The sequence below is a fragment of the Falco peregrinus genome, chromosome 5 (assembly GCF_023634155.1).
Source record: "Falco peregrinus isolate bFalPer1 chromosome 5, bFalPer1.pri, whole genome shotgun sequence".
Lineage (NCBI taxonomy): Eukaryota > Metazoa > Chordata > Aves > Falconiformes > Falconidae > Falco > Falco peregrinus.
In genome coordinates, this window is record NC_073725.1 from 107751858 (window position 1) to 107776494 (window position 24637).

At 65.8% G+C, this 24637-nt stretch overlaps 2 protein-coding genes across 7 annotated transcripts; one reads left to right on the forward strand and one right to left on the reverse strand.

Annotated features, from left to right (window-relative positions):
* The first annotated feature begins 1684 nt into the window (after nucleotides 1-1684).
* Nucleotides 1685-3936, forward strand: LOC101910501 (2'-5'-oligoadenylate synthase 1-like). The gene is made up of 6 exons (XM_005229802.4): nucleotides 1685-2001; nucleotides 2176-2470; nucleotides 2550-2725; nucleotides 2808-3049; nucleotides 3137-3269; nucleotides 3349-3936. The coding sequence occupies exons 1-6, from the start codon at nucleotides 1807-1809 to the stop codon at nucleotides 3850-3852; spliced, it is 1545 nt and encodes a 514-aa protein (XP_005229859.1). The 5' UTR covers nucleotides 1685-1806; the 3' UTR covers nucleotides 3853-3936.
* An 828-nt stretch (nucleotides 3937-4764) lies between these two features.
* Nucleotides 4765-18098, reverse strand: LOC101910325 (semaphorin-3B). Of its 6 annotated transcripts, XM_055806434.1 has the most exons (19): nucleotides 17224-17745; nucleotides 14340-14485; nucleotides 10119-10252; nucleotides 8994-9154; nucleotides 8847-8909; nucleotides 8642-8761; nucleotides 8472-8565; nucleotides 8263-8382; nucleotides 7816-7961; nucleotides 7607-7721; nucleotides 7446-7515; nucleotides 7219-7363; nucleotides 6892-7111; nucleotides 6712-6803; nucleotides 6501-6542; nucleotides 6239-6396; nucleotides 6072-6127; nucleotides 5855-5994; nucleotides 4765-5776 (listed from the first exon to the last, which is right to left on the reverse strand). In XM_055806434.1, the coding sequence occupies exons 3-19, from the start codon at nucleotides 10222-10224 to the stop codon at nucleotides 5336-5338; spliced, it is 2289 nt and encodes a 762-aa protein (XP_055662409.1). In that variant the 5' UTR covers nucleotides 10225-10252; nucleotides 14340-14485; nucleotides 17224-17745; the 3' UTR covers nucleotides 4765-5335. The 6 variants fall into 6 exon arrangements, with proteins under 6 accessions (XP_055662409.1, XP_055662411.1, XP_055662407.1 ...); XM_055806436.1 differs by lacking the exons at nucleotides 14340-14485; nucleotides 17224-17745 and adding an exon at nucleotides 17931-18098; XM_055806432.1 differs by lacking the exon at nucleotides 14340-14485.
* Between the last annotated feature and the right edge of the window lie 6539 nt (nucleotides 18099-24637).

Below are 24637 nucleotides of genomic sequence, written 5' to 3' on the forward strand. Positions count from 1 at the left end.
AGCCACTGTTGCTGCCCCCAGCTCTGCCACTTCCCCTGTCCCTGCCTGTGCCCTTATGCCTGTCCCTGACCCTGACTGCACCCCACACCCATCCCCATCCTTACCCATGTCCCTGCCCTGTCCCTGTCCCCATCCTCCCCCTACCCGCTGCCTGTCTCCTGCCCATGTCCTGACCCCCTGCCCCAGCCTGCTCCTGCCCCTACTCCCTATCCCCCTTCTCTTCCCGTCCTTGCCTGCCCCTGCTCCTGCCCACTGCCCCTGCCTGTGGCCCCTGCCATGTCCCTCCAGCCTCCTGTCCCTGTCCACCCCTGCCCTGAGCTTCCAGGCCAGAGTTTCATGTTTTTGGCTCTTCCCTGTTTCCCGGGGAGACTCAGTGCCGGCGAGCGGGGCTGCCCGTGGGCACCCACTCCGCGGCACCCGGGCTGCCCACGGGACCGACAACCCCGCGCGGGGGATGGGAGGGCCGGGGAGGGCGGCAGAGCCGCGGTGGGGGCCACTTCGGTGGGGGCCATTTCACTTTCGTTTCCAGCCGGCTGAGGCAGAAACCGAAACCGGAGCAGAAACTGAAACTCCCGTTTCCCGGCTCCGGCGCTTAAGGCAGCGCGGGCAGCAGCGCCGTACCCGTACAGCCCGCTGCCTCCCGCGCCCGGGGGGGCACCAGCACCCCCTGTGCTGCTGGCACCGGCTGCCTCCCGCGGCCGGGGAGGTCAGCCAGACCCCCTGTGATGTTGGCACTGGCTGTGTCCCAATGCCAGCGGGGTCAGCAGGACTCCTAGTGATACTGGCACCAGCTGCATCGCACTGCTGTGGGTGGCAGCAGGACCCCCTGTGATGCTGGCACCAGCTGTGTCCCACTGCCAGGGTGGTCAGCAGGACCCCCGATGATACTGACACCGGCTGTGTCCCACTGCTGCGGGTGGCACCAGGACGCCTGGTGATGCTGGCACCAGCTGCGTCCCTCTGACAGGGCAGGTACCAGGACCTTTGGTGCTGTTGGCACCAGCCATGTCCCACTGCTGTGGGTGACACCAGGGCCCCCCTAAGTGGCACTGGCCATGTCTCGTTGCCTGAGGTGATACCAGAGCCACTGGTGACACTGGCACTGGCTGCATCTCATTGTCTGTAGTGATACCAGGGCCTCTGGTGATGCCAGCACCAGCTGTGCCCCATTGCCTAGGGTGACACCAGAGCCTCCAGTGGCACTGGCTGTGTGCCATAGTCTGTGGTGACACCAGGGCCTCTGCTGGCACTGCCAGTGGCCACATCCCATTGCCTGTGGTGGCAATGTGCCACCAGCCATGTCCCAGCACTGGCTGCACCCCAGCCCAGGCACTCGAGCTCCCGGCATGGGCACAGGCAGGCGCCGGTGGAGGCAGGGCACACCCAGCCCCCGTGGTGGGACACTGCCTCCGGTCAGCTGGGCACCCAGAGGACACCCTGTGCCACTTCGGACCCCCCGGGCCACGAGGTCCTGCGGCACCCCAGACCCACCAAGGTGTCAGTGCCGCCCCCCAGCTGGATGCCGGCTGATGGCGGTGCGGCGCTGCCCCTCCTGTCCCTTCCAGCCCCCGTGGCGATGGCACCGGGGAACCCGTGGGGAGGAGCCCCCCGGGAAGCCGAGGCCGGCGCCACCTTAACTTCCCGGCGGTGACGCCACAGAGGCGGCGGCCGGGGGAGGTTTAAAGCTGCCGGTCGGGAGCCGACGGAGGGACCGCGGCGGGCAAGGGCCAGCGGGGCGAGCGAGGCTTGCAGGCAGGAGCTGGCAGGCAGCAAGTCAGGAGCGGGATCCTGACCACATCTAGCAGGATGGATGTGGCGCAGGTGACATCCATGAATGGGCTGAGGACGGTGACTGCCGACAGGCTGGATAGCTGGATCATGGAGACCCTGCAGCCCAGCACGGCTTTCAGCAAGCAGGTGAAGATGACAGTGAAGCAGATCTGTGACTTCCTGAAGGAGGACTGCTTCGAGGGCAATATCCACGTTCACAAGACTGTCAAGGTGAGCACTGCTCAGCTCGGGAACCAGCTGGCACCCCTGCTTTCACCCTTCCCTCTCTTCTGCTTCTCCCATTCCTGCTCTGCCTCAGTTTCCCCTGGCAGGTCCAGGAATGGCAGAAGGCAGTCCCCACGCCGAGGGTCAGCAGTGCTGAACAGGCAGGTTGTCTTTCTGTAGGGCGGCTCAGCAGGCAAGGGCACAGCCCTGCGGAACAACTCCGATGCCGATGTGGTGCTCTTCCTCAGCTGCTTCTCCAGCTACCAGGAGCAGAAACAGGAGAGACCCTATATCCTGGATTTGATCAAGAGTAGGCTGCAAGCCTGCAGGCAGAGCCTGATGTTCACTGTGAGCATCAGCGAGCCCCGGTACAAGGGTCCCGGCAATACACCGCGCTCCCTCAGCCTCACTCTCTGCTCCAAGGAGACCTTGGAGTCCATCGAGGTGGACATCTTGCCTGCCTACAATGCCTTGGGTAAGAGCTGTGGGCTGGCACGGGGTTGGGCTGCAGCATCAGCACCGGGATGGCTCTCACCCTCCTTCTTGCCCTGCAGGGCAGGTGAGCAAGGATGCCCCACCAGACGTGGAGGTATACGTGGGGCTCCTGAATGCCAGCAGTGGCCCTGGTGAGTTCTCCCCCTGCTTCACTGAGCTGCAGAAGAAGTTTGTGAAGCGTTACCCTGCCAAGCTGAAGAACCTCCTGCGCCTGGTCAAGCACTGGTACAAGGAGGTGAGGGGCTGCTCAGGCTTCCCTGGCACCCATTGGGAACTCACCCTGGCAGCTCTCACCTCCATCCCTGTCTTCTCCCCAGATGCTGAAGCCACAGTACCCCACTGCAGACCTGCCCCCCAAGTATGCCCTGGAGCTGCTGACCATCTATGCCTGGGAGGAGGGCACAGGCTCCCACGAGTCCTTCGTCATGGCTGAGGGCTTCCGTACAGTGCTGGAGCTGCTGTGCCGGCACCGGGAGATCTGCATCTACTGGGAGATCTATTACTCACTCCAGCACAGACAGATCGGTGCCCACGTCAAGAGACTGCTACGCAGTCCCCGGTGAGGACTGTGCCTGGTGGGACCTGTGCCACCCACCCCATGGCACTGCCTGGGACTGATGGCAGCCCCCACCCTCTCTGTTTACAGCCCCATCATCCTGGACCCTGCTGACCCCACAGGGATCCTGGGCCAAGGCAAGGATTGGGACCTGCTGGCACAGGAAGCTGCCCGCCACCGCTCACTGCCCTGTGTCAATACCGCTCAGCCCTGGGACGTGCAGGTAAGGCCGTCTGTGCCTGCGGGTGTCATGGCCCCCCTGCCCCTGCCGACCTTGCCCACCTACTCTTCTGTCCCCACAGCCGGCCCGGCCTGTGACGATTGAGGTGAGGCAGCTGGTGGGTGTCAGCCTGAGCAGGACCGTCAGCCCGGGCACCACCATCTGGCAGCTGAAGGAGGAGATCGAGCAGGCATGGGGCATCCCCCGGTACAGGCAGCGCCTGGCGCAGCAGGAACCAGGCAGGAGCACCCTAATCCTAGAGGATGGTGATACCCTGGCCACCCATGGCATCTTCTACAACACCACGCTGATGCTCCTGCAAACTGAGCCCCAGACAATGGAAGTCTTTGTGAAGGATGACAAGAACCGGACCACCACCTACACAGTGTTGCCCACTGACACCGTCCAGCAGCTGAAGGAACAGATCCACAGCCACAGGGGGCCTCCCGCCAGCCAGCAGCGCCTGACATATGGCTCCAGGGAGCTGGAGGACCGACATACGCTGGCGCACTACAATATCCAGCCCAGGAGCACCATCTTCATGCTCCTGCGGCTCCGGGGGGGCACAGGTCCCCAGAACTCCTAGTTCCCTGCCTGCTTGCCCTCCTGACTGTTGCCCCACACGCTCCAGCACCATCCCTGTCATGCTAGAAATAAATGCCTTAGTAGATCCCTGTGCTGCTTATTGGGCTGGGGATGGTGCCAAGTGGCATGGGGGGTGGTCAAGGGGGCACCCCATTGGGATGAGGGCAGATCTCAATGCCAGCAGCTGCTGGGACAGCACAGAGACACATAGGTGCAGAGCAGTGGTGCTGCCCAAACCCAGGGTGCCCAGTGGGGTCTGAGATGCAAGCCCAGTGCCAGCAGGACCTCAGGGAAAAAACAGTTCCATCCTCTGTCTGCTCCTGCCTGCAGCAGCTTTTAAACCTTCCCCAGCCACTGCCCTGATCACCATTGGGAAGTTAAGGTGGCCCCAGCCCTGGGTCCCCAGGGTGCTCCTGCTCAGGGTGTCCCCTGGGTGCTCAGCTGGCCGGAGGCAGAGTCCCACCGCAGAGGCTGGGTGGGGCCTGGCCAGGGGGTCAAGTGCCCGGGCTGGCTCGCAGCCAGTGCTAGGACACGGCTGGTGGCACGGTGCCACCATAGGCAATGGGATGTAGGTGGTGCCAATGTCACTGGGTGCCCTGGTGCCACCACAGCAGTGGGAGGCAGCAGACCCCGAAGTCACCCTCTGGGCACTGCCTTAGGCACTGGGCTGTTGGCATTGGGGTTTCATTTTTTATCTTCCAGAAATGAAAGGGTGGGGGGGAGTGGGAGCCTGGGAGCCCCTTGTCCACCTTGGTGATGTCCTGGCAGGGTTTGGCTCCTGCAGCTCCCCAGGTGCTTCTGAGCTCCCCAACCCTCTTGGCTCAAGGAGCCAGTGGGTGCCACTGATGTAGGGCACTGAGCTGCCCTCCCCATGAGTGCTCCCTGGGGGTGGCAAAGACTTGAGACCCTGGGCTGAATCCTCTGCTTTATTGTGCTCAATTAGTACAAGCCCCCTCGCGCTGCTGCTCTGCACCAGGGGCACTGGGCACTACCTCTGTGCCCCCCCACATCTCTGCTCTGGGCACCCCTCCTCCTGCCGGGCCTCCAGCGTCCCGCCAGCGCCTGTCCTGCCCCTCCAGAGTCCCGTTCCTGCCTGCAGCTCTCTGGGACCCGAGGGTGGCCCTGCTGCCCCAACCCCCTCGGCACCATGCCCAGGGGAGCACAGCCTGGCCCTGCTGCCCTCCCACCGGGGCAGGTTTACATTCATCCGTAACAGCCGTTAATAAATATTTTGGTGGCTCTGCGGTGCCAGCAGCCGGCTGGGTGTCCCCACCAGTGCTGGAGCTGGTGACAAGGGTGGCCAGCAGCCCCTCAGGGTTGGTGATCAGCCCGGCTGCCCTCCTGGCCCTGGAGCTGCAGCCCCCAGCCGCTGCCACGCCCAGCTCCGGTGCTGCCGGTGGGGCGGCCGAGGCCAGTGGGGGGCTTTGCCCCTGCCCGCGGCCCCGCTCCTAGGCAGAGCCCGGTGCCCGGGGCTGGCCCCGGGGTCACCAGGGGGATGCGCTGCGGGGGCCCCGCTCGGCCCGCGGCCCCTCATGGGTGCGCCGGTGTCGGGCTTTGCGCAGCTCCTCACTCTGCCCACGGCTGGGGGGTCCAGCTTGGGCGCGGGGGGGCGGGGGGGGTCTTCTCCGGCTCCAGAGCCGCTGGCAGACTCTGTCCGCAGCCCCCAGCGGCGGGCGCTCCACCAGCTGGAGGAAGTCCCTGTACCAGACCTTGCGTCCAGCGGGGCCAGCGATGAGCTGGAGGTCTCCGTCAGGCGCCATGCCTGCTGCCTGCCTGGCGCTGATCACCTCCAGGGAGAGCCGCAGCAGGGGCTGGGTGAAGCCATGCTCGGTGGCGTGGCAGAGGTAGAGGCCGGCGTCAGCACGCTGCACACTGCGCAGCAGGACACCCCGCTCTGTCCGCACCACCCGCTCATCCATCTGCACCTGCAGCACCCACAGGGACAGGTGGTCAGCTTGGCACAGCAAGGTCCTACCAGCGGCACCCAGCTGGGGAGAGCCTACCTCTCGCTGGGGGTCATCTGGGGTGCGCTGGTACATCCAGAAGACACGGGCTTGCAGGGATTTGGGGATGCACTCCAGGAAGGCGGTGCTGCCCTCCACCCCATAGAGCTGCTTCTGGGGTACGCTGCCCCGGCGGGGGTCTGGGGGGACATAGCCTGGCTGTCAGCCCCCACACTGGTAGGGCTGACCCCCAACCCCCAGCCAGATCCTAGCTCACCTTCGGAGCAGAGCACATTGGGGTCACCGTTGCGGACATCCTGCCGGCGGAAACGCCTGTGGGGAGGTTGGGGAAGAGCAGGGGATGCAGCAGCAGGACCTGCATCCCTCACCATGGCCTCGGGGCAGGTGGGCCACCTCAGCACCACAGCCCGGCACTTCACCTACCTCTTGGTGTTGGGCACGTAGCGGGTGCAGGCAGTGCCATCCCAGGCACAGTACGGGTCCCGGGCCAGGCAGCACTCGGCGCAGGCTTTGCCATAGGCGCCACAGCGGTGCAGGGGCAGCTGGGCCAGCGCCGTAGTTGAGCCAACATAGAGCTGTTGCTGGGGTTGGGGGGACAGAGCACAGCTGAGCACCCCTGCACTGCAGCATGGAGCCAGGCAAATTCACGGTGGGACACGGGGACCCAGCTGGAGTCCTCCCTTACCCGCTTGGAGGAGAGCTGCAAGCTGGTGATGGGGGAGGCATCCTGCAGGCAGAGCGTCGGCAGGAGTTAGAGTGCGCAGGAGGACCCAGGCATCCAGCTTGCCGGCTCCCATGTCCTGGCAGCTGGAGTGCCCCGGCACAACTCAGAGCACAGGCAGCACAATGGGGTGACGGGGGTCCAACCTGGGGGGTGTGCAGAACGCCTCCCTCACCTGGAAGACTTGCAGCTCCTCCAGCAGCAGTGGCTCCATGTGGTGCCAGCTCTCCTTGGGCACCGAGACCACCTTCAGCACTGTGCCCACATCTGCAGGCAGGGAGAACTAAGGCTGCGGATCCCAGCCCTGTCATCCCCCAGCCACCCACCCTGCCCCAGCCCCGGGGCCACCATGTACCTGTGCCGATGAAGAGGACATCGTAGTGCCCATCAGCAGCGGTGACACGGTCCACGGCGATGCGGGTGAAGGTGTAGGGCATGGCGGCTTGCAGGAAGAGGGGACGCTGGCCATGTGGCAGCACTGGGTTGTACATCAGTGGGTGGTGCCGGGCGAACTGGATCACTTCGTCTGGGAAGTCCTTGGTGGAGCCGAAGGTGCCAAAGGTTTTGCTGGGGCACTGTGGGGAGGCGGTGCTGGCTGAGCAGGGTCTTGCTCCCCAGTGCCCCCACCCTGAGTACCAGCATCCACCAGTGGCACCAGCCAGGACACCCCTGCACCACATACCATGCCCGGGCGGGGGTATGGCACGCGCCCCTGGTACGACACCCACTGGTAGTTGGGACCTTCTTTGTGAGCAAAGGGGCCCAGGAAAGCCCGGCGGATGTCAGCCATGGTGTAAACACAGACAGCAGAGCCCTGGAAAACAGAGCTGGTGGGAGAGAGAGAGGATGATGTGAGGGGTGAGGAGGGCACCACTGGGCACAGAGGGAGCAGTGGGGAGGGGTCTCGACCTGGAGGTGGAGAAGACGGCGTAGACCAGGGGGTTGCGCTTGTCCCTTGTCTGCAGCAGGAAAACATCCCCTGCAAGGAGGGAGGGTGGGCACCAGTGTCACCCCAATGTGCCAGGGACACCCACAGCCACCCTGGGGGGCTGCCCCTGCCCTGCACTCACGGAGCTCATCAAAGTGGGTGTCTGCCCCGTCAGGTCCTGGTACAGCACAGACAAGCCGAGCCTTCAGGAAGGTTGTCCACTTGTTCACCAGGCTGCGCTGCCCACCCATATCATTCTGTCAGGAAAAGGAGGGCACCAGCATCAGCAGCAGCTGGTGGAACCAATGGGCACTCCCGGCCCCCTGGCCACCTGTCTGTGGATGCTCTCACCCGGCAGATCTGGCCAATGCGGGCAAAGCTGGTCTTGCCCAGCCCCTGCTGCCGCTCCACCGCAGTCTCACGGAAGAAGAAGTAGATCTTGTCATCGTCAGGGTCCTCGCTCTCCGGCACCCAAAAAACGGCCACGAACTTGGGCTCTGGGGGCAGAGAGGTGCCATCTCCAGTGCCCCTGCTAGCTCTGCTCCCCAGGGAGCCTGGGGCACCTGCCGGGGTCCCCCCCCTGCCCAGCTGCAGGGCAGAGGCAGAGTGAGGGTGGGACCCCACTGGGCACCAGGGGTCTGCAGAGGGCACGAGGACCCCCCAAACCACCCTCCACAGGCAGCAGAGGACAGGGTGCGGCCAGGCCTGGAGGACTCATTGCCCTGATGCCTCCAGGGAGCAGCGATGCCACGCCGGGGTGCCAGCAGCCCCGCTGCCCTCCCACTTCCCAGCACTGACCGTTGAGCCAGCGGGAGTCATGCTGCTCAGTGCGGATGGAGGGACGCCGGCCCAGGCTGCGGAAGATGGTAAAGTCACGGCCCATCAGATCGGTGGCCACCCCAGAGTAGAGCTCCTCGCCTGGTAGGCACCAAGGGAAGCGTTACGGGAGTCCCCCCAGCACCTCCCTGCCACACTGGCCCCCAGCGCTGGGCTCAGCTCCCCCTTACCCACGAGGACGGAGGCAGCTGTATGCCGGGGGTCATACGGGCTCTTCCCCTTGCCATCCTCAGTGCGCCGGGGGTCCAGCTTGAAGACGGGCTCCTGAAGAGAGGTAAGGACAGGCGGTGGGCAGGCGGTGGCAGCGAAGGGGCCACAGCGGTGCTGGGAGGGGGCTCACCTCTGCGTGCTGGCCAGCCTCCACAAAGGCACAAACAGGATGGAAGGCACCGGTGCCACAGGCATACAGGTGGGTCCGGTTGTAGGGGTGCAGGATCTTCACAAAGTTCATGCACTCAGCCTGGGGATGGAGGGCATGGGGAGGCAGTGCTGAGGGCAGCCCCCCAGCACTCCCCTGGCTCCCCTTGGCACCCCCCGGCGCTCACAGTGATGTCCTTGCCTGCCCAGTTGCACTCTTCCCTCCACTCCACTGGCGCCGGCCAGTAGATCTGCAGGGGGAGAGGGAGATGCTCACAGCACTGAGGTGTGCCCATGGCTGCCCAGCCATCGTGTGTCATGTCCCCCCCCATTACCTTCCTGTCCCTCTGGCTGATGTCATCCAGGGCCAAGGAGAGGAGGTGGTTCTGGGCACCAGCGAAGAGGCGGCCACGCTCCTCGTCCAGCAGCAGGGCCTCATAGCAGCATGAGCGCTCCAGCGCGAAGAGGCGCAGCCCGTGGCGAGCCTGCAGCTCTGCTGGGACCCGCCGGCACTGCTCAGCCCAGCCCTGCTGCGGCACCTGCCACTGCCTGGCACACTCCCCTGCCCCAGACACATGCCCCAGGGGGACTTGGGTCTGGCCATGGCCCCCCTGCCATGCCATCCCCTCCCCCAAACCTGTCCCACTGGCTTGACCAGGTTCACCCGTCCCTGTGTTGGCCCAGCACCCATCCCCACATCTCCCAGCACCCATCCCTGTGTTGGCCCAGCACCCATCCCCACACCCCCCAGCACCGATCCTGGTGTTGGCCCAGCACCCATCCCCACATCACCCAGCGCCCATCCTTGAACCAGCTCAGCACCCATCCCTACACCACCCAGCACCCATTCTCAAACAAGCCCAGCACCCATCCCTGCACCGCCTGCCCCGGCGGCAGGAGGTGGGGAAGAAGGGGCCATTCCCTGCCCCGTGGCGCTAATCCCACCGTGGCGGGAACAAACAGCCCTTTGTCAGGCTGGGAGGAGAGCGCTTGCCTGGACCTGCCGCCGGACAAAGCCCCCCGCACTGTGCTGGAGCCCATGGGGTGGCCAGTCAGGGCACAGCAACAGCTCCACGGCTGGCACGGCATCCCCGCCAGGCATGGCAGAGCTGTGGCTGAGGAGTGCCACCGCGGTGCACCGCAGGGGCACAGGCACCTGAGTGGGCACATGCCTGGGGCCAGGAGTGAAGGCCCAAGTGCAAGCACGGCCCCAAGAGCAGGCAGGTGGCCCTGGGGGGCTGGCAACAGGCAAGGAACGTGGCAGCCCGTGCCAGTGCCAGGCAGCACTAGTGCCGGTGCAGTGGCAGAGCTGGGGGCTTGCACCCCTCACATCATGCTGCCCACCCCACCCACCCACCCAGATGCTCCCATCCCCCGGGACGATGCTGGGTGGTGACACAGAACCAGTGCACTGGCACCTGACCCCACGTCCCCCAACCCTGCCCGTGTCCCAGGCTCACCGGGGAAGGCCAGCTTGAGGCGGGGGGTGGCAGCAGGCGGGGGGTGACCGGCGGCGGCGGCGGTGCTGCGCAGCAGGAGCAGGAGCAGGAGCAGCGTGCGGCTCATGGCTGGGGTCTGGCTGGCGGCCCCACAGCTAGGGCAGAGAAGCAAGACCTCAGCTCGGGTTACAGCCCCCTCCCCGCAGCCCCCAGACCACGATCCCTCCCCGGAGCTGCTGATGGGATCCAGAGAGCCCCAAGCACCGGCACAGGGCAACCCCGGCACAGCACGAGGGGACCCCTCCTACTGGACTTGACCTGGTGATTATGGGGGGGCCACGAGCCAGCCACATCTCTTCCTGGTTTTTAAGCCCCCATTAATCCAACCCTGAACCTAAGTTGCTCCAGGAACAGCCCTCCCACTCCTGCACATGGGGAAACTGAGGCAGCCCAGCCAAGCAGCACCCAGCCCTCCCCATGCCGGCTCAAGCCCTGCCAGCAGGAGGGTGCGGGCTCTGCCCATTCCTGCCTGCAAGCAGAGAGCTGTCCTGTGGGGATGGGGACAAGGACAGGGCAAGCACCTGGGTGGTGCCAGCCGGACAGGGCACTCTAGGCAGGCAGCACACTCCTGAGCACCAGGCAAACTGGCCACTGTGGGAGTCGCAGGGTTCCGTGACTCAGTTTCCTCCACTGCTACAGCCCCCACAGTTTGGCCCCTGGACCTCCTTGTACCACCCTGCAAACGGGAGCTGGGTTTGGGGGGGGCTCTGGCTGAGCAGGTGCCCACAGCCCCTGGAGGGGCTTATGCCAGCATGCCCACTACCCTCATGGGCTCCCACCACAGGGTAGGGAAGAGCTTCCCTGGCTCCAGCACTGGCACGCTCTGCCCTGGGGAGCAGGAGGCGATGGTTATCGTGAGCACCACGCCAACACGCAGCTCCCCACCTCGCCTGCCGGGCCGCAGCAGCCCCGGGCAGCTGCAGGCAGCTGGGACGTGCCAGCCGGCACCTCCCTGCGCCACATGCGAAGCACAAGCTCAGCCACGCCGGCCACCAGCCCCTGGCACGGCCGATGGGTTTCACCCCTGCCACAGCCCCCAGGCCCTCGCTGGGACACCGGTGATGACTGAAGCCTCGCTGTGCCACCGGGGTGGGTGCAACTGCCCCAGGATCTGCCGTCCTGCTCAGGCACGGTGGGAGCCAGACCAGAGAAGGCACGCGTGCATGGCGGTGCCCGGCACAGATCAGGGCACGTCTGCCTGCTGCCCAGCACAGCTGGCCAGAGCTTGCCCTGGGCTCCTACGGGCAGGGGCAGCCCCCTCCGGGGCTGGCAGGGTGGGAGTGAGTGCTGGTGGGCAGCGGGCAGCGGCCCCGGCCGGGCACAGCGCCGCAGGGCTGGGCTGCCCGCTGGCCTGGCGCGAGGGCAGCAGGCGCTAATGGCATTTCCAGAGGTGCTGGGATAAGGCGGGGGACCCACGGGGCCCTGCCAGCCCCTTCGGCCACCAGCCAGCAAGGGCCGTGGCGGGGGCACCATGGGTCCTCCCGCCTGCCCGGCACCTGCCAGCACCCGCCGGGAGGGCCGGGGCAGACCCTCGGGCACGGACTCCCGCCCCCCCTCCCCCGCCGGCTTCCCCGGCCCGATGCTGGCACGGGGGGCAGGTTGGGAGGGGCGGGCAGCAGCGGCAGCACCGGAGCCCCGCGGTGCCAGCACTGACAGACGCCACCACCGAGACCCCCGGTGCCAACCCCCCAGGTCCGCCGGTACCGACCCCGGCCCCGCCCCCCCAGTGCCAGCCCCGGCACGGACCCAGCCCTCCGCGACCCCTCGGTGCCAGCCGGGGCAGACCCAGCCCCCAGCCTCCCGGTGCCAGCCGGGCCCCCGACCTCACCGCCAGCGCCCCTCTGCCCGCCCGGGCAGAGTCCCCCGACGGAAAGGCAGAGACCCCGGCCCAGGCCAGCCCCCGTAGCGGCCCAGGCCAGGCCCCGTAGCAGCCCCGGCAGCCCCCGCACCCTGCCCGGCCCCCGGCACCCACCTGGGTCCCGGCTCGGCTCGGCCCGGCCCGGCCCCGCCCTCCGCGTCCGCCGGGAGGGAGCGGGGCGGCCCCGGCGGGGCGGGGCGGGGCGGCGGGCGCGGCCCGCCCGGGGGGCACGCGGACACGGGCGCGCACGTGTGGGCACGCGTGGGTACGCACACTCGTGCGCGTGCGAGCGCATACGCGGGTGCCACCCGAGGCCCGGCCGGCCCGGCACCCGCACCCGCGTGCAAGCACACACTCGCGGGCACTCGCACGCGCGTGCAGACGTGCAAAAACACGCACAGGCAAAACCACCCGGGCACGCTCAGACTCACCCACACGTGCACACACACCCACTCACACGCAGGCACAGGCGTGCAAAATCACCCAGGCATGCTCACACGCGCGCACACCCGCGGGGAGCCGTGCTGCCACCCCCCGTGGGTGACACCCGCGGTGACACCCGCTGCCCCCAGGGCAGGGCCGAGCGTCCACGCTGGGCACACGAGTGGCTCGGCACACGCGTGGCGGGGCCGCCTCATCCCCCGAGCTGTCAGCTCCGGCCGCGCGTGGGGTGCCACGGGCCGCGCCGGGGTGTGCAGGGGCCGTGCCGGGGGGCACCGGAGGCCGTGCCGGGGGTGGCGGGGGGCCGGTCCCGCGCCCCGCTCAGCTGCAGCCCAGATGTCTGGCCCGGGCCCAGCCCGGAGCAAACAAAATTCCTCCGCTGCCTCCCATTTTCCAGCCGCTGCTGCCAAGAATAGCAAGTGCCGAGCGCTGCCGGCAGCGGGGCCACGCGCGCCTCGGCAGGCAGGGCTGGGGGCCGGGGGGAACATGGGCTGCCCCGGGGGCCACCCCCGGCCTTGTTCCCCCCTCCGTGCCCCTGGATGTCCCTACCTGCGGGTGCAGGAGTCCAGGAAGGCAGGTCCAGCATGAGGCAGGGGGTGCAGGCAGGCAGGGGATGCAGGCAGGTGCAGGGTAAGTGGGGAGGCAGGGGGTGCAGGCAGGCAGCCGGTGCAGGTGGGCCGGCAGTGAGCACAGGCAGGTGGGCAGCAGGTGCAGGCAGGCCAGCAGTGGGTGCAGGCAGGCTGGCAGCAGTCGCAGGGTGGCAGCAGGTGCCGGCAGCCCGGCAGTGGGTGCAGGCTGGGCAGGTGCAAGTGCAGGTGGGTTCAACAGGCAGTGGGAGCGTGGCAGGCAGGCACAGGCAGGCCAGCAGCAGGCAGGAGCAGCCGTGCCAGGCAGGGTGCCTGGACAATGCCCTTCTGTCTCACTGCCGGTAACCCTCCTGCTGCCAGCCTGGGCACACCGGCGTGCTGGCAGGCTGGTGGCCAGCGCTTGTTCCCCTCCTGGCTGTGCCACGGTGCTGAGTGCCAGCCCAGCATCATGGGTGGCAAGGGGGACAGGGATAGTGAGGGGAGGGGGTTGGAGGGCTGCGGAGCCGCTGGCACCGGTATGGCAGGGGTTACTCTGCTGTAAGACTTTGCCCAGGCACTGCAGCAGGACTTTGGGCTGGGTGGCCCCCACAGGATCGGGCACGGCATCCCTGTCCCCACTGTCCCAGCCTGCCAGGGGACAGGGATGCCATGCCTAACCCTGCACAGTGGGCACCTTCCTGTGCTGTGCCAGCACCCTGCCTCAGTTTCCCTCCACCCAACTGGGACCTTTTCAGCTGGTGCTGCTCTCGGTTTGGCATGGTGAGGTGGCCAGGTGACGTCACTGTCACCCCAGCCCCGGAGCCCTGCAGGGACCTCGCAGGCAGCAGCTCCGCCTGGAGAAACCATCAGGCGTCAGAAGGGCCGGGCTTCCATCCCGGAAAAAACGGCGCGGGAGGGATGCGCCACGTCGCCCGCTGGCCACCCCTTCCCGCCCCAGCGGGTGATCCTGGCAAGCACTGAAGCTGCCGGGCTCTGGCACGGTGACGGTCCCCAGCTGGAAGGAGCATCGCCACCAGCGTCCCGCCCTCATGCCCACGCTCGCTGCCAGCCCCAGGGACGGCCGCACAGCCAGGTGCTGGTGGCCTGGCTTCCCGCCAGCGCGTGGGTGTCACCGCCAGCGGTGCGAGCAGGTGCTGGCGCCTTCGCTCTTTGATCCCTTCCCTGCTGCCAGCAGATCCGTGCCCGGGGACCGCTGCCTGGGCCAAATCTCCCCTGGCGGTTCCGGCTCCAGTGAGCATCGGTAGCTCTGCTGGCAGCACCCGAGCCCCCAGCGGTGTTTGTGGAAGGAAACGGCACCTCTCCGCCTCCGCAGGGCTCCTGGGGGTGGCACGGTGGTAAGGCAGCAGTCAACAGCTCCCACACCTTCTGTGCTGGTGGGCGAGCTGGCACGGTGTGGGATGTATGCATGCCATTGGATGGGTGACCAGGACCAGCTGGAGAGCCTGCATGAAGGGAGATGGGCATCCACTAGCCACAAGCATGGGGACAAGTCCTGCACCCCAAACGGGAACAGTACCTTGCTGGGAGAGTCCTGGTGATGCCACAGGGACCTGCGGGATGACCCAGAGTGGGGGGGCTCCAGGGTGGCCCCTCATCTCCCTGGGAGCTAAGGAGCATCCCTCTGCCCTGGTGGAGCCATCCTGGCTGGGGCCAGCCAAAAACCAGGGGAACAAGGTGAGCTGTGTCATGCCAACCAGTGCCGTAGGTATCCCCGTGCCACCTGGGCTTGGCATGCTCCCCAGCCAAGAGATACACTTGTGCAGCAGGATGGCCTTTGCCTGCACTCCCAGTGACACTCCCAGCTTGCTGGGGGGAGGGGAGTGTGCAGAGGGTGGAGAGGCATCCTCACCCCAGCCTGCACCTATGGCCCGGTCATGGCCTCTAAGCTGGTACCCCCTGGGCCTGGCCACCCCAAAAAGCCCTTGGTGGTTTGCGACAGCACCAGAGATGTGGTTTTAGGACTCCTTTGGGAGTCCCCCCAGCATGGGGCTCCTCACCAGCTGCCTGCATGGCTCCTCCATCCCAAGACCTGCTCCCCAGCACAGCCTGTGGATTTTCCAGTGGGGAGAGTTGGGCCCTACTGTGCCATGAATACCACAGGGAGCTCTCCCATCACCACTTTGATGGGCATGCTGGTTTCTCCTTGCTGACATGCCTGGCTTGGCTGTGCAGGAAGGCAGGGAAGTGGTCGCATGTCCCTGTGGCATGTGGTGTTGGGCCACAGGTTAGCATCAGGTCTCAAGTGGCTTCCATGTCCCTGGTGCAAGGGGAGGATGTGCCAGGCAGGGGACGGAGCCCATGGAGTCCCAAGCAATCCGGCGTGAGGGCTTGGCTAGTGGCGAGCAGATGCACCTGAGCCAGCTGCATACTTGTAGTGCAAGCATGGTGGTGGTGTCTTGGGGTGACACCAGCTTAGGGATCACACCCCGTCTATGGATACACCCCCCCAACCCTACATCCACCACCTCCATCATAGCATGCTGGCGCAAGACCCCCACAGCAGGCACCCGCGTGGCCCAGGCACATTCCTGCTGGGATTAGGTGCCGGCTCCAGGCAGTGCCATGCCGGTGTAGCCTAGCTAATCCCTTTTTAATTGTCCCCATGCCACACTGGGCTGAGCCAGGCCGCCCAGGGGATGCAGGGTGCTGGGTGCACCCCAGTGCCTGAGCATGTTTGGGGTGCCATCATCGGGTGTCCCTGCTGTGGGACCGAGCCATAAGGTGCATGGTGAACCTTTGGGGTGGTGATGAAGAAGGAGGCATCCATCCTCCCGGTGCAACAATGGCTTTTTGGGAAAGGGAGGGATCCTGGGCTTCATCCCATGCTGCTGCCCCACGGTGACCATCCACCCTCGGCTTTGTGGCTGCTGGCAGCCAGGCTCCAGGGCAGACAGCGGGGCTGCATCCCATGCACTGAAAGCCCCTAAGCCTGAAGCTCCTCAAAACCATCCCAGTGAGGCAGGAGCTTTGGCAGGCTCCTGCCATCAGCCCACCCCTCTCCCCATCCTGGCGGGAAGGCAGGAGAGCTTCTGGCTGAACAGCCCTGCCTGCTGCCCTGCCCCAGACCCTCTGGCCCTGCCCTATGCCACACCAATTGGTGGCATCCACCTCCTCCAGGCTGTAAAAATAGGCTGATGTCCCTGCCACAGGGTCGTAATTTTAGCCGGGGTGTGCCTCACTAAGAAGCATGCAGAACCTTTCATCTGCTCCCACTGGCCCAGCTGCATCCACACCCGGGGCTGATGTCAGCCCCTCACTGCACACTTGCTTGCCCCTGCCCCGGCACAGTGCTCAGCGGTGCAGCCCAGCCACCTTGGGCACAGCACTCACCTGTGGGATGGCAAGGGCAGGGGAGCAGGGAGAGAGGTGCCCGGGTGCCCCTTGAGCCGGCCCACTCCCCATCCTGGGCATCTTGCCCCCAAAGCTGGTGGCACCAGGGAGTGCAGCATCCCACCATCACAGCACCCAGCAGCACCCAGCCAGGTGGTGGCAGAGGGGTCCCGGCACCCTGCCTGCCCACCCTCCTCCTTTCACACTGGCCCCCCAACACAACAGCCACTTTAGATTGCCTCCCACGGTGCTCCCGCAGAGCCACGGCGGCTGGGAAGGCTGGGGGGGGCTGTCACTGAGCATAATGCGGCTATTGATGGGCGAGCCGGCAGCCCCGGCACGGCACAATAGGGCCTTGTCTGCTGGCCCAGCTCCTGCTCCTGCTCAGCCCTGTGCCCAGCATTGGGCTCCCCTCTTCCCCGAGTGGCTCGGAGCTCGCCCAGGTGCCAGCCAGGACAAACCCTGCTTGCGGCCAAGCAGGCGAGCATGCAGCAGGAGCCATGGGTGGAAAGGCACAGGGTGAACACCCCTTTCCCGTAAACCAGTGTCCAGGGATGAGGCATTGCTAGGGAAACCCCCCAATACGGCGGTGCGTGCCCCTGCCACCCCAGCTGGGACAGGGCTTCAGGGTCCCCACTCAGCCATGGGGTGACAGGGACAAGCAGGTGGCTCATGCCCAGCGATGCCTTCATGTCCCTCTCAGGACTATGTCCAAGCATGCCGGCATGCAGCACCCACTGAGGGGAGACAGGAACCTGTCAGCCCCCTGGGCAGCTCCACGGCCCTGGCCCCCCAACCCCGCAGCCCCCTTCGATGGGGCAAGCCCGGTGCCCCACGGCTACTGTCTCACCTGCTATGGTGTGTGGGATCTGCCGGAGCTTGTCTGTCTTCTTGCCCAGCGGGTGAGCCGGGGCTGTGGCTGCCGCCTGCTCTTTAAACCCCAAATCCTCAGTGCCGGGCGCCAGTCCCGCCAGTGGCGGGGGCGGAGGGAGGGGACGCAAAGCCCTGGTCCCCGCTCCCGGGGCCGGCACCAACAAAAGGCAGCTGTGTCCCGTGTCCTCCCTGTGCACCCAGCGACCTAGTCAGCAGCTCAGGGGGACAGCCCCTTGGGACCCCAGGGCTCTCCAGGGTGCTGCCACCCCCTCTGCCTGCACTGGGAAGCCAGGAGAAGCATGAGCGAGCCCTGGGACCCTGATCCTAGCTGCGGAGCATCCTGACGCCCCCAAGGAGCCATTCCTGCCCATTTGGTCCTGTCCCTGCCTGGAGGGGTGCCAAAGCAAAGGTGCTTGTTTCTGTTCCCCTGCCTCATCTGCTCCTGCAAAGCCCAGCCCAGACAGACGTGGCTGCTGCTGCAGTGCCCGTGCCCAGGGGACTCACCCCACGGGACCCCCAAAGCCCTGCCCTGCTGGGGCTATGGGGCTGGGTGGCTGCCTGTAATGCATCCCTGTGGTCCGAAGGCCAGGAGCAGCCCGTACCGCCTCATTAACACGGGGTAAATGTGTAACGAGCCCCTGACCAGGCTGAGGCGGTTTGAGCTGCATGGTTCCTCTTGCCTACCTGGTATGCTGGGAGCCAGGGATGTGGCAGGTCTATCCCAGCAGGAGCCGAGCAGAGGGCAGGAAGGAGAGTAAAGTCTGTCCTGTGGCTGGGCATGCTGGGGGGACTTCAACACCTGCTGGAAGGAGCAGAACAAGTAGCGCACCAGGCTGGGACAGGAACAAGCCCATTCCCTGTGGGGAGCCAGTAGGCTGACCCACAACCCACACCCACCCCAGACTCTGAAAGGCTCAGCCCAGCTGCCCGCCGGCAGGGTGTGAGGTTGAGGGAGCTGGGCTCTGCTCTGTGGTGCCCAGTATCATGGGAGGCAACGGGCACCAATTTAATAAAAATAAACCAAGAAGGAAATTCCATCCGAAGGCAAGAAAATTTTTTTTTCTGCTGCTACAGTGTCCAGGCACTGGCATGGCTACCCCAGAGGCTGTGAAGCCTCCAGCTGTGGAGACAGGCAAAGCTGGGCGGGCCCAGACAGGAGCAGGGGAGCTGCGCTGGGGGAGCACGGGGGCCCCAGCCTCCCCCTGGGGCACCGTGCCCTGTGCAGGAGGCGCGGGGCTGGGAGGACCCAGACCCTGGGATGCCAGTGCCACTGGGGAGCTTGCCGTGCCACATGGTGCCGTGTGAAAGCCATGGGCGCCATGCAGTGTTGAGCTCTGTGGGTCACTTTTGGGGAGTCGGGGGCCCTGGGGTGTGGGTGGCCCCACTGGTGAGGTGGGGGGTGGCACAGCCACCCCTTCCTGTGGGAGGAACCAGGGGAGGCAGGGGCTGCCCCATGGCAGAGCAGGCAGAGTGCTGAGGTGCAGGCAGGGAGAGAGGGCTTTTGGGGGGACACAGGCCTGGGGTCACATGAGTGTGGCAGGGTGGTGGGTGCCTGGGGAGCCCCAGCAGGGCCAGGCTGGGGGCAGGCAGGGTGCAGGCCAGGCGCAGGCGGGGGGCAGGGTAGGTGTGGGCAGGGTGCAGGCAAGGCGAGGGTAGGGGGCGGGCGGGCCATGGGCAGGGTGCAGCCAGGTGTGTGCAGGGCATGGCAGAGTACAGGCATGGTGCAGGCCCAGTGCGGGCAGGGTGCAGGCCCGGTGCAGACAGGCCGCGGGCCTAGGGCGGGCAGGACACAGCAGGGCACAGGCCCGGGGCAGGCCCGGTATGGGGAGCGGGCGGGCCCGGGGCAGGCCCGGGGCGGGCAGGGGGCGGGCCCGGGGCGGGCAGGAGGCGGGCCCGGGGCAGGCCCGGGGCGGGCAGGGGGCGGGCCCGGGGCGGGCCGAGGCCAGGCCGAGCCGCCGGCTGCCGTCAGAGGGCGATCGGGGCCCGCGCGGCCGGGCCGGGGCGGGGCTGAGCCGGCCGGGGCCTGACGCGGGGCAGCCGGAGCGCGGGCCGGGCGGGGCCGGGCCTGGTGCGGCGCAGCCTGGCTGTGGCGTCAGGCGGCCGGGGTCCGACGTGGGGCAGCCTGGGCCTCGTGTGGGGCAGCCGGGTGCCGCTGTGGGGCAGGCGGGGCCCTCTGGTGCCGGTGCCCCTGGCCCTCTCCCGGCAGTGACGGCCATGCCAGGGCAGAGCCATCACCGGCTGCATCATGTGCTCCTGCCTGGCAGCGGGGCTGCGGGGGCTGCAGGACATGGGCTGGTTCCCCCTACCCACACCATCACAGTCATGGGATGGTGGTGTCCCTGCATGGGCGGACTGCAGGGTCACCAGCCCCGTGCCCGTCGCTTCAGCCAGTGCGAACTGGGAGCAGCTGGCCGGCTGTGGCCACAGCAGCACACTCACCTTGCCGGCGGCAGGACAAGGAGCGGGCAGTGCTCCTGGCGCAGCCAGCAGAGCTGGAGCAGCCACCTGTGCCCTGCACCCATGGCCTGTCCTCCCTGAGGACAAGCCGCAGCTACAGGGCTGGGTAGGGCAGCTGGAAGCCCGTATCCCCCAGCCCTACCCTGGCCGTGGTGCCGCCATGAGCACCACTGCTGGTGGCAGCATCCCCCATTCCACCCATGCGGAGCCTGGTGTTGGTGATGGGTGGGAGCCGCTGCCTGCAGGCAGGATGTGGATCCTGGGAGCAGGCAGCAGGGTCTTTGGGTGGCAGGGGATGTCCAGAGGGAGAATGGGATGGGGAAACAGCCTTTGCCATCCCCCCAGCCTCTGCCAGAAGTGGGGTGCCCCTCCGATGGGGAAGCAACGTGAGGGGGCAGGGAGGTTTCCATGAAGCACCACGCTCTGCTGGTGGGGAAGAGTTTCGGGGAATCAGGCTGTGGGGGAAGCACGTGGGGCAGCTGGGCAGGGCCCGGGCACGTGCCCCTGGTGCACACTGGCCGCCTGCCCCCAACAGGCTGGACCGCAGGCCGCGGGGACTGGCCCAGCCCCACAGCAAACAGCTCTGAACTGGGCAAGCTGACCCCTGGACTGGGCAAGGAGGGACCGCCCCACACCCAGGGCCAGCAGTCACGGGGCCGCCCCAGCACTTTACCTGCTGTGCTGACTGCCTTGGCACAGCTCCTGTGCCAGCATGGTGGGTGCTTAGCCCTGCTCCTGCTCTGTCAGCCCAACTCCCAGCTCAGCACCCACAACCCCCAGGCTCTTTCCCAGCTGTGGGGCAGGTGGGCTGGTACTGTTAACCCCCCTGGCAGCGCTGGGCAGGGTGATACTGCCAGCTCTGCTTGGGGGGGGGGGGTCCTGAGGATGGGAGTGCTGGGGGGTGCCAGGTGCCTGGCCACGTGCTGGGGCCAGCGGGGGCTGTTTTCCTCTCTGTTTGCTCAGCTATGGGGACGGCCAGCGATGCGGATCAAGGCCGGCGTCCCTCGGGCAGCCAATTGTCAGCCAGCTCAGAGGGGAGGGAGAGGGGCAGCCGCTCTGGGGCTTTCCCAACCATGGAGGGGGCCAAGATGCCAGCACTGTGCAGCCAGAAACAGTGCCAGGCTCAACCCACCCAAGCGCAAAGCTGGGTGATGCCAGCGGGGACCTGGGGGTGCCCTCCAGGACCCCGGAACCTAGTGCTCCCCAGCTGCACGCTGGCTGGGGCAGGCACCCCCTGCATTCCACCGCTGTGGGAGGCTGAGTACCCTGATGCTGGGGAACACAGCAGCCTCAGTCCTGAGCGCTGCCATGTCCTTTTGTGCTTCTCCTGCTGAATCCCTTGCCCTGGCAGGCCATGAAAGGGCCTTTATCCCCTCTCCTCCTCATGGCTGGATCACACCTGGCAGGACCCTGTGCTGCTGTCTGGCCCCAGGGCTGCCAGTTACCCTGGCAAGGGTGGAGGTCCAGCACAGCCCCACTGGTACATCCCACCAGGAGTGGGAGCAGACAGCAGCTTTGCTGGGGCTGCACAAGCCCTATTATCTCCTCAGTCAGCTGTGGACCAACCGCTGCCCCCCAGGGAGAGGAGGGACACGGCTGTGGCCACGTCTCCATTTTTGGCCCGGTTATTTATATCTTTAAACAAGGATGCTACAGTTGCCTGGGCCAAAAGGCATCCCTGGTCCTTCCCCGCTTCCTGCTCCCCAGCTCCCCAGCCATCTGCCGCCCTACTGCCCAGGCCCAGAGCAGCGTGCCTGGGCCCCCCTGGGGCTCCCCCAGCCGGCTCTGTGCTTGTAACAGCTTGCTGGGGAGCTTGAACAGGAGACCCCCCCTCCCCGGGTGCTGCGGACCACCCAGTGCTGTCCCACATTTCCTTCTGCTGCCCCATGCCAGGGCCCTGCTCCTGCTCTGCTAAACATTAACCACCCAGCCCAGCTGTGGCTCAGCCGTGGACCTGGTGTCCCAGCAGGGTTTGGCTGGGGGTCTGGCCTGGCCCTAGCCCAGGCGGATTTTGGGGCATAGGGCAACCCAGCCCTGCTGCCTGGTGCTGTCATGAGCCCCCCATGCCTTCTTGGAGTCTCTGGGAGCTGCCTGAGCTCCCTCCCTGTCCTTGGGTAGCTGAGGTAGCTGCAATGTGGGATGGCCGAGCTCCCTGTGGGATGGAGGACCTTCGGACTCGGGGAGCTGATGGTCGGCAGCTCGCAGCCCAGAAAGCCTCAGGCCCTGTGCACATGGGAGTGTTCCCTGCAGGCTGGTGGGTCCCCCTGTGAGCCCAGGTCCCCCAGCAGAGCAGGACCCTGGCACCATCCCAAGGGAGAGCTGCCAGAGCATCTGTCTCTCCAGCAGCTGCCACCCAGCACCTCTTTGCCTGCTTGAAGGAAAATGCTGCCAGCCCTATTCCTGGCTTTCCAGTGAGATGTAGGAAGCAACAGAGCTCAGTAACTGGGGGCACTGGGGAAACAGGCCAAGACTCAGAGGAGCTGGCCCAGAGCAGGGCATTGGGTGCCGGACATCTCAGGAGCATCATGGCCGCTTGGGCTTGTTTGGCTTTAATAATGCATTTAAGTTGCATTTAAAAGTATTGAAGTCCTTGCTAAGTCCTTGCATAATTGCCTTAAAGGCATTTAAGCCCTTGCTGCAGGATGGCAAGCCCATGGAGGCAAAGCCCCTAGCCCCAGTGAGGCTGTGGGTGCTGCCAGCAGGGACAGCGGGGACATGGCTGCCCTGCCTGAGTGGCAGAGATGTGCAGGCTGCTGCCAGCACTTTTGAAGGTGACAGAGAGGATGGTCCCCCTACTCCAAGAGGAACAGTTTCTTCCCACCTCCTAGAGCTCAGGGCATTCTTCCACCCTCAAGTGCTTCCAAGCACCTGTGGTGCTTGATGGCTGGAGGAGCCTGTGTGGGACTGGTGTCCTGGTGGGAGCTGCAGGAGCTGGGGGTCCCAGGACCCTCTTCCAAACCTCACAGGACTGTGGGGAGAAGCAGTGGGGTTACCCTGGGCTTGTCCTCAGGTCCTTGGTTCCTGGTGTAGCGCTTGGCAGGGAAGCGATTGAGTGCAGAGATAACCCACCCTTCAGGTCTGCTGAGCAGCGCTTTGCTTCTGGCTTCTGTAAAGTTAATTGGTTTCGAGGTTCCAGGAACAAACGAAGGAGAAAAACCCACTCTCCTGATGTGCGGGATCATTGAATGCTCTCTGGCAAGTTATAATTGCAAATCATGTTTTGAAATCACATTAACCAATTAGTCCTTGTTGTTGTTGTGCCCTGCCACATGACAGCGTGTGCTGCGAGGGAGGTGATGGTCAAGGGCGAGGGAGGGGGCCACAGGCTGCTCCCTGCCAGCTCTGGGCCCAGGTGCCATGCTGCTGGCATTTGGGGGGCTTCTGCAGAGGGACAGGCTGGGGGGAGGAAGGCTCCTGCCCTGGGCATGGCCTTGGGGAAGTGTCACCCTGGAGTCCTCCCAGCCCACGCCACTGGCCACAGGCATCCCTCTCCTCCTGCCACCAGCATTTCTGGCCCCTTTTGTGACTTGCTTGCTCCCCAGTGATGGGGTCGGGGGGGCAGTGGGGTCTTAGAGCCCCTGACAGGTGCTGGGGCCATGCCTGTGGGATGGCTGGTGCTGGGGACCAGAGGCACCTGCCGGTGTGTTCTTGGCAAGGACAAGCTCTGGGAGGCTTCTTGCTCGAGAGGACATGGTTGTGACGGGGGCAGGGCACTGCTTGGGCTGCAGATCTAACCATTATCTCTGCCATATCTTCCTGCCATCTCCCATTTCGACCCTGGGAACAGTGGGCAGTGGCAGGCAGCAGCCAGGCAGCAGGCACAGAGGCCATGTAAGGAAACCAAGCGTGACAAGGAGAGCATGCCCTGGCTGTGCATGGCACCCACTCCTTCATGGCTGGGTCCTGGCTGGCCTTGTCCCATGCCAAGATGCTATCGAGGCCAAGGGGTTTTAAGGGGGCTCACTTTAATCGGCTCTATCTCTGAGTGTGGCTGAAGGATGAAAAATAGGTCAGCTTTTGGCCGGGGGGATTCGTAAGAAAGCAAACCACATGGGGGTGGGCTGCAGGCAAGGGCTGTGGCACAGCACAGCCGGCACAGTGCTCAGCTCCCTGCCACTGGTGAGGCAGGATGCTGCCGTCAGGACATACCGTGCCGTGCCACGCTCCCCCAAAGGCTCCTCACATCTGGGAATCCAGTGTCAAACTTTCCAGCTGGCCGGAGAAAACCACACGGCTGCAGTTTCGCAATGCACTGGAGCCCAGGCACAGGCCTGACACCACCAGAGCCAGTGGTGAAACGGCCCTGGGCTGTGCTGGGGAGGCACCATCAGCCAGGGGGTTCAGGGGGCTGAGAGGAGGGTGTTAGCCCACCCCTCTCCTAGGCAGCCCCAGCTGCGACGAGGGGACTGGTCCCCATGCTGGCTCCCCAGTGCATGGCCAGCCTGGCTGCATGGGGCTGGAGCCACCACATGCTGGCTGTGGGATGTGGGGACCCTCTGGGACAGGCTCTGGGAGGTCTGGGGATGTCTTTGCTCCCTTTTCCTCCTCTCCTTCTCATAGCTTTGATTTTCTACAAAGCTTCAGGTAGGTACGGTGGGGATGGTGTGAATATCTCCTCTGCCCAGCTGAAAAGGGGGAAATGATAGAGGGATGTCACATGCCAGACAAGACAGGGGGTGATAAAAAGGGGTCATGGCTTCATTTGTGCCAACAGGAGAAGGGGAAGGGCTGGGAAGGAGCAGCCAGGCTCTGAGTCACTGTCCACAGCCCAGCCCCCCAGCATGACCACCCTGCTGGCACATGCTGCACCCCCATGCCATGGGTCCACCCTGCCTGTCCCCATCCCCAGCTGCCCGCGCTGTGTTTTCTTACAGGGTGGCAGCTCTCAGACTCCTTTTACAATGGGTGCCGAGGTGGGTTGCCACCCATTCTTG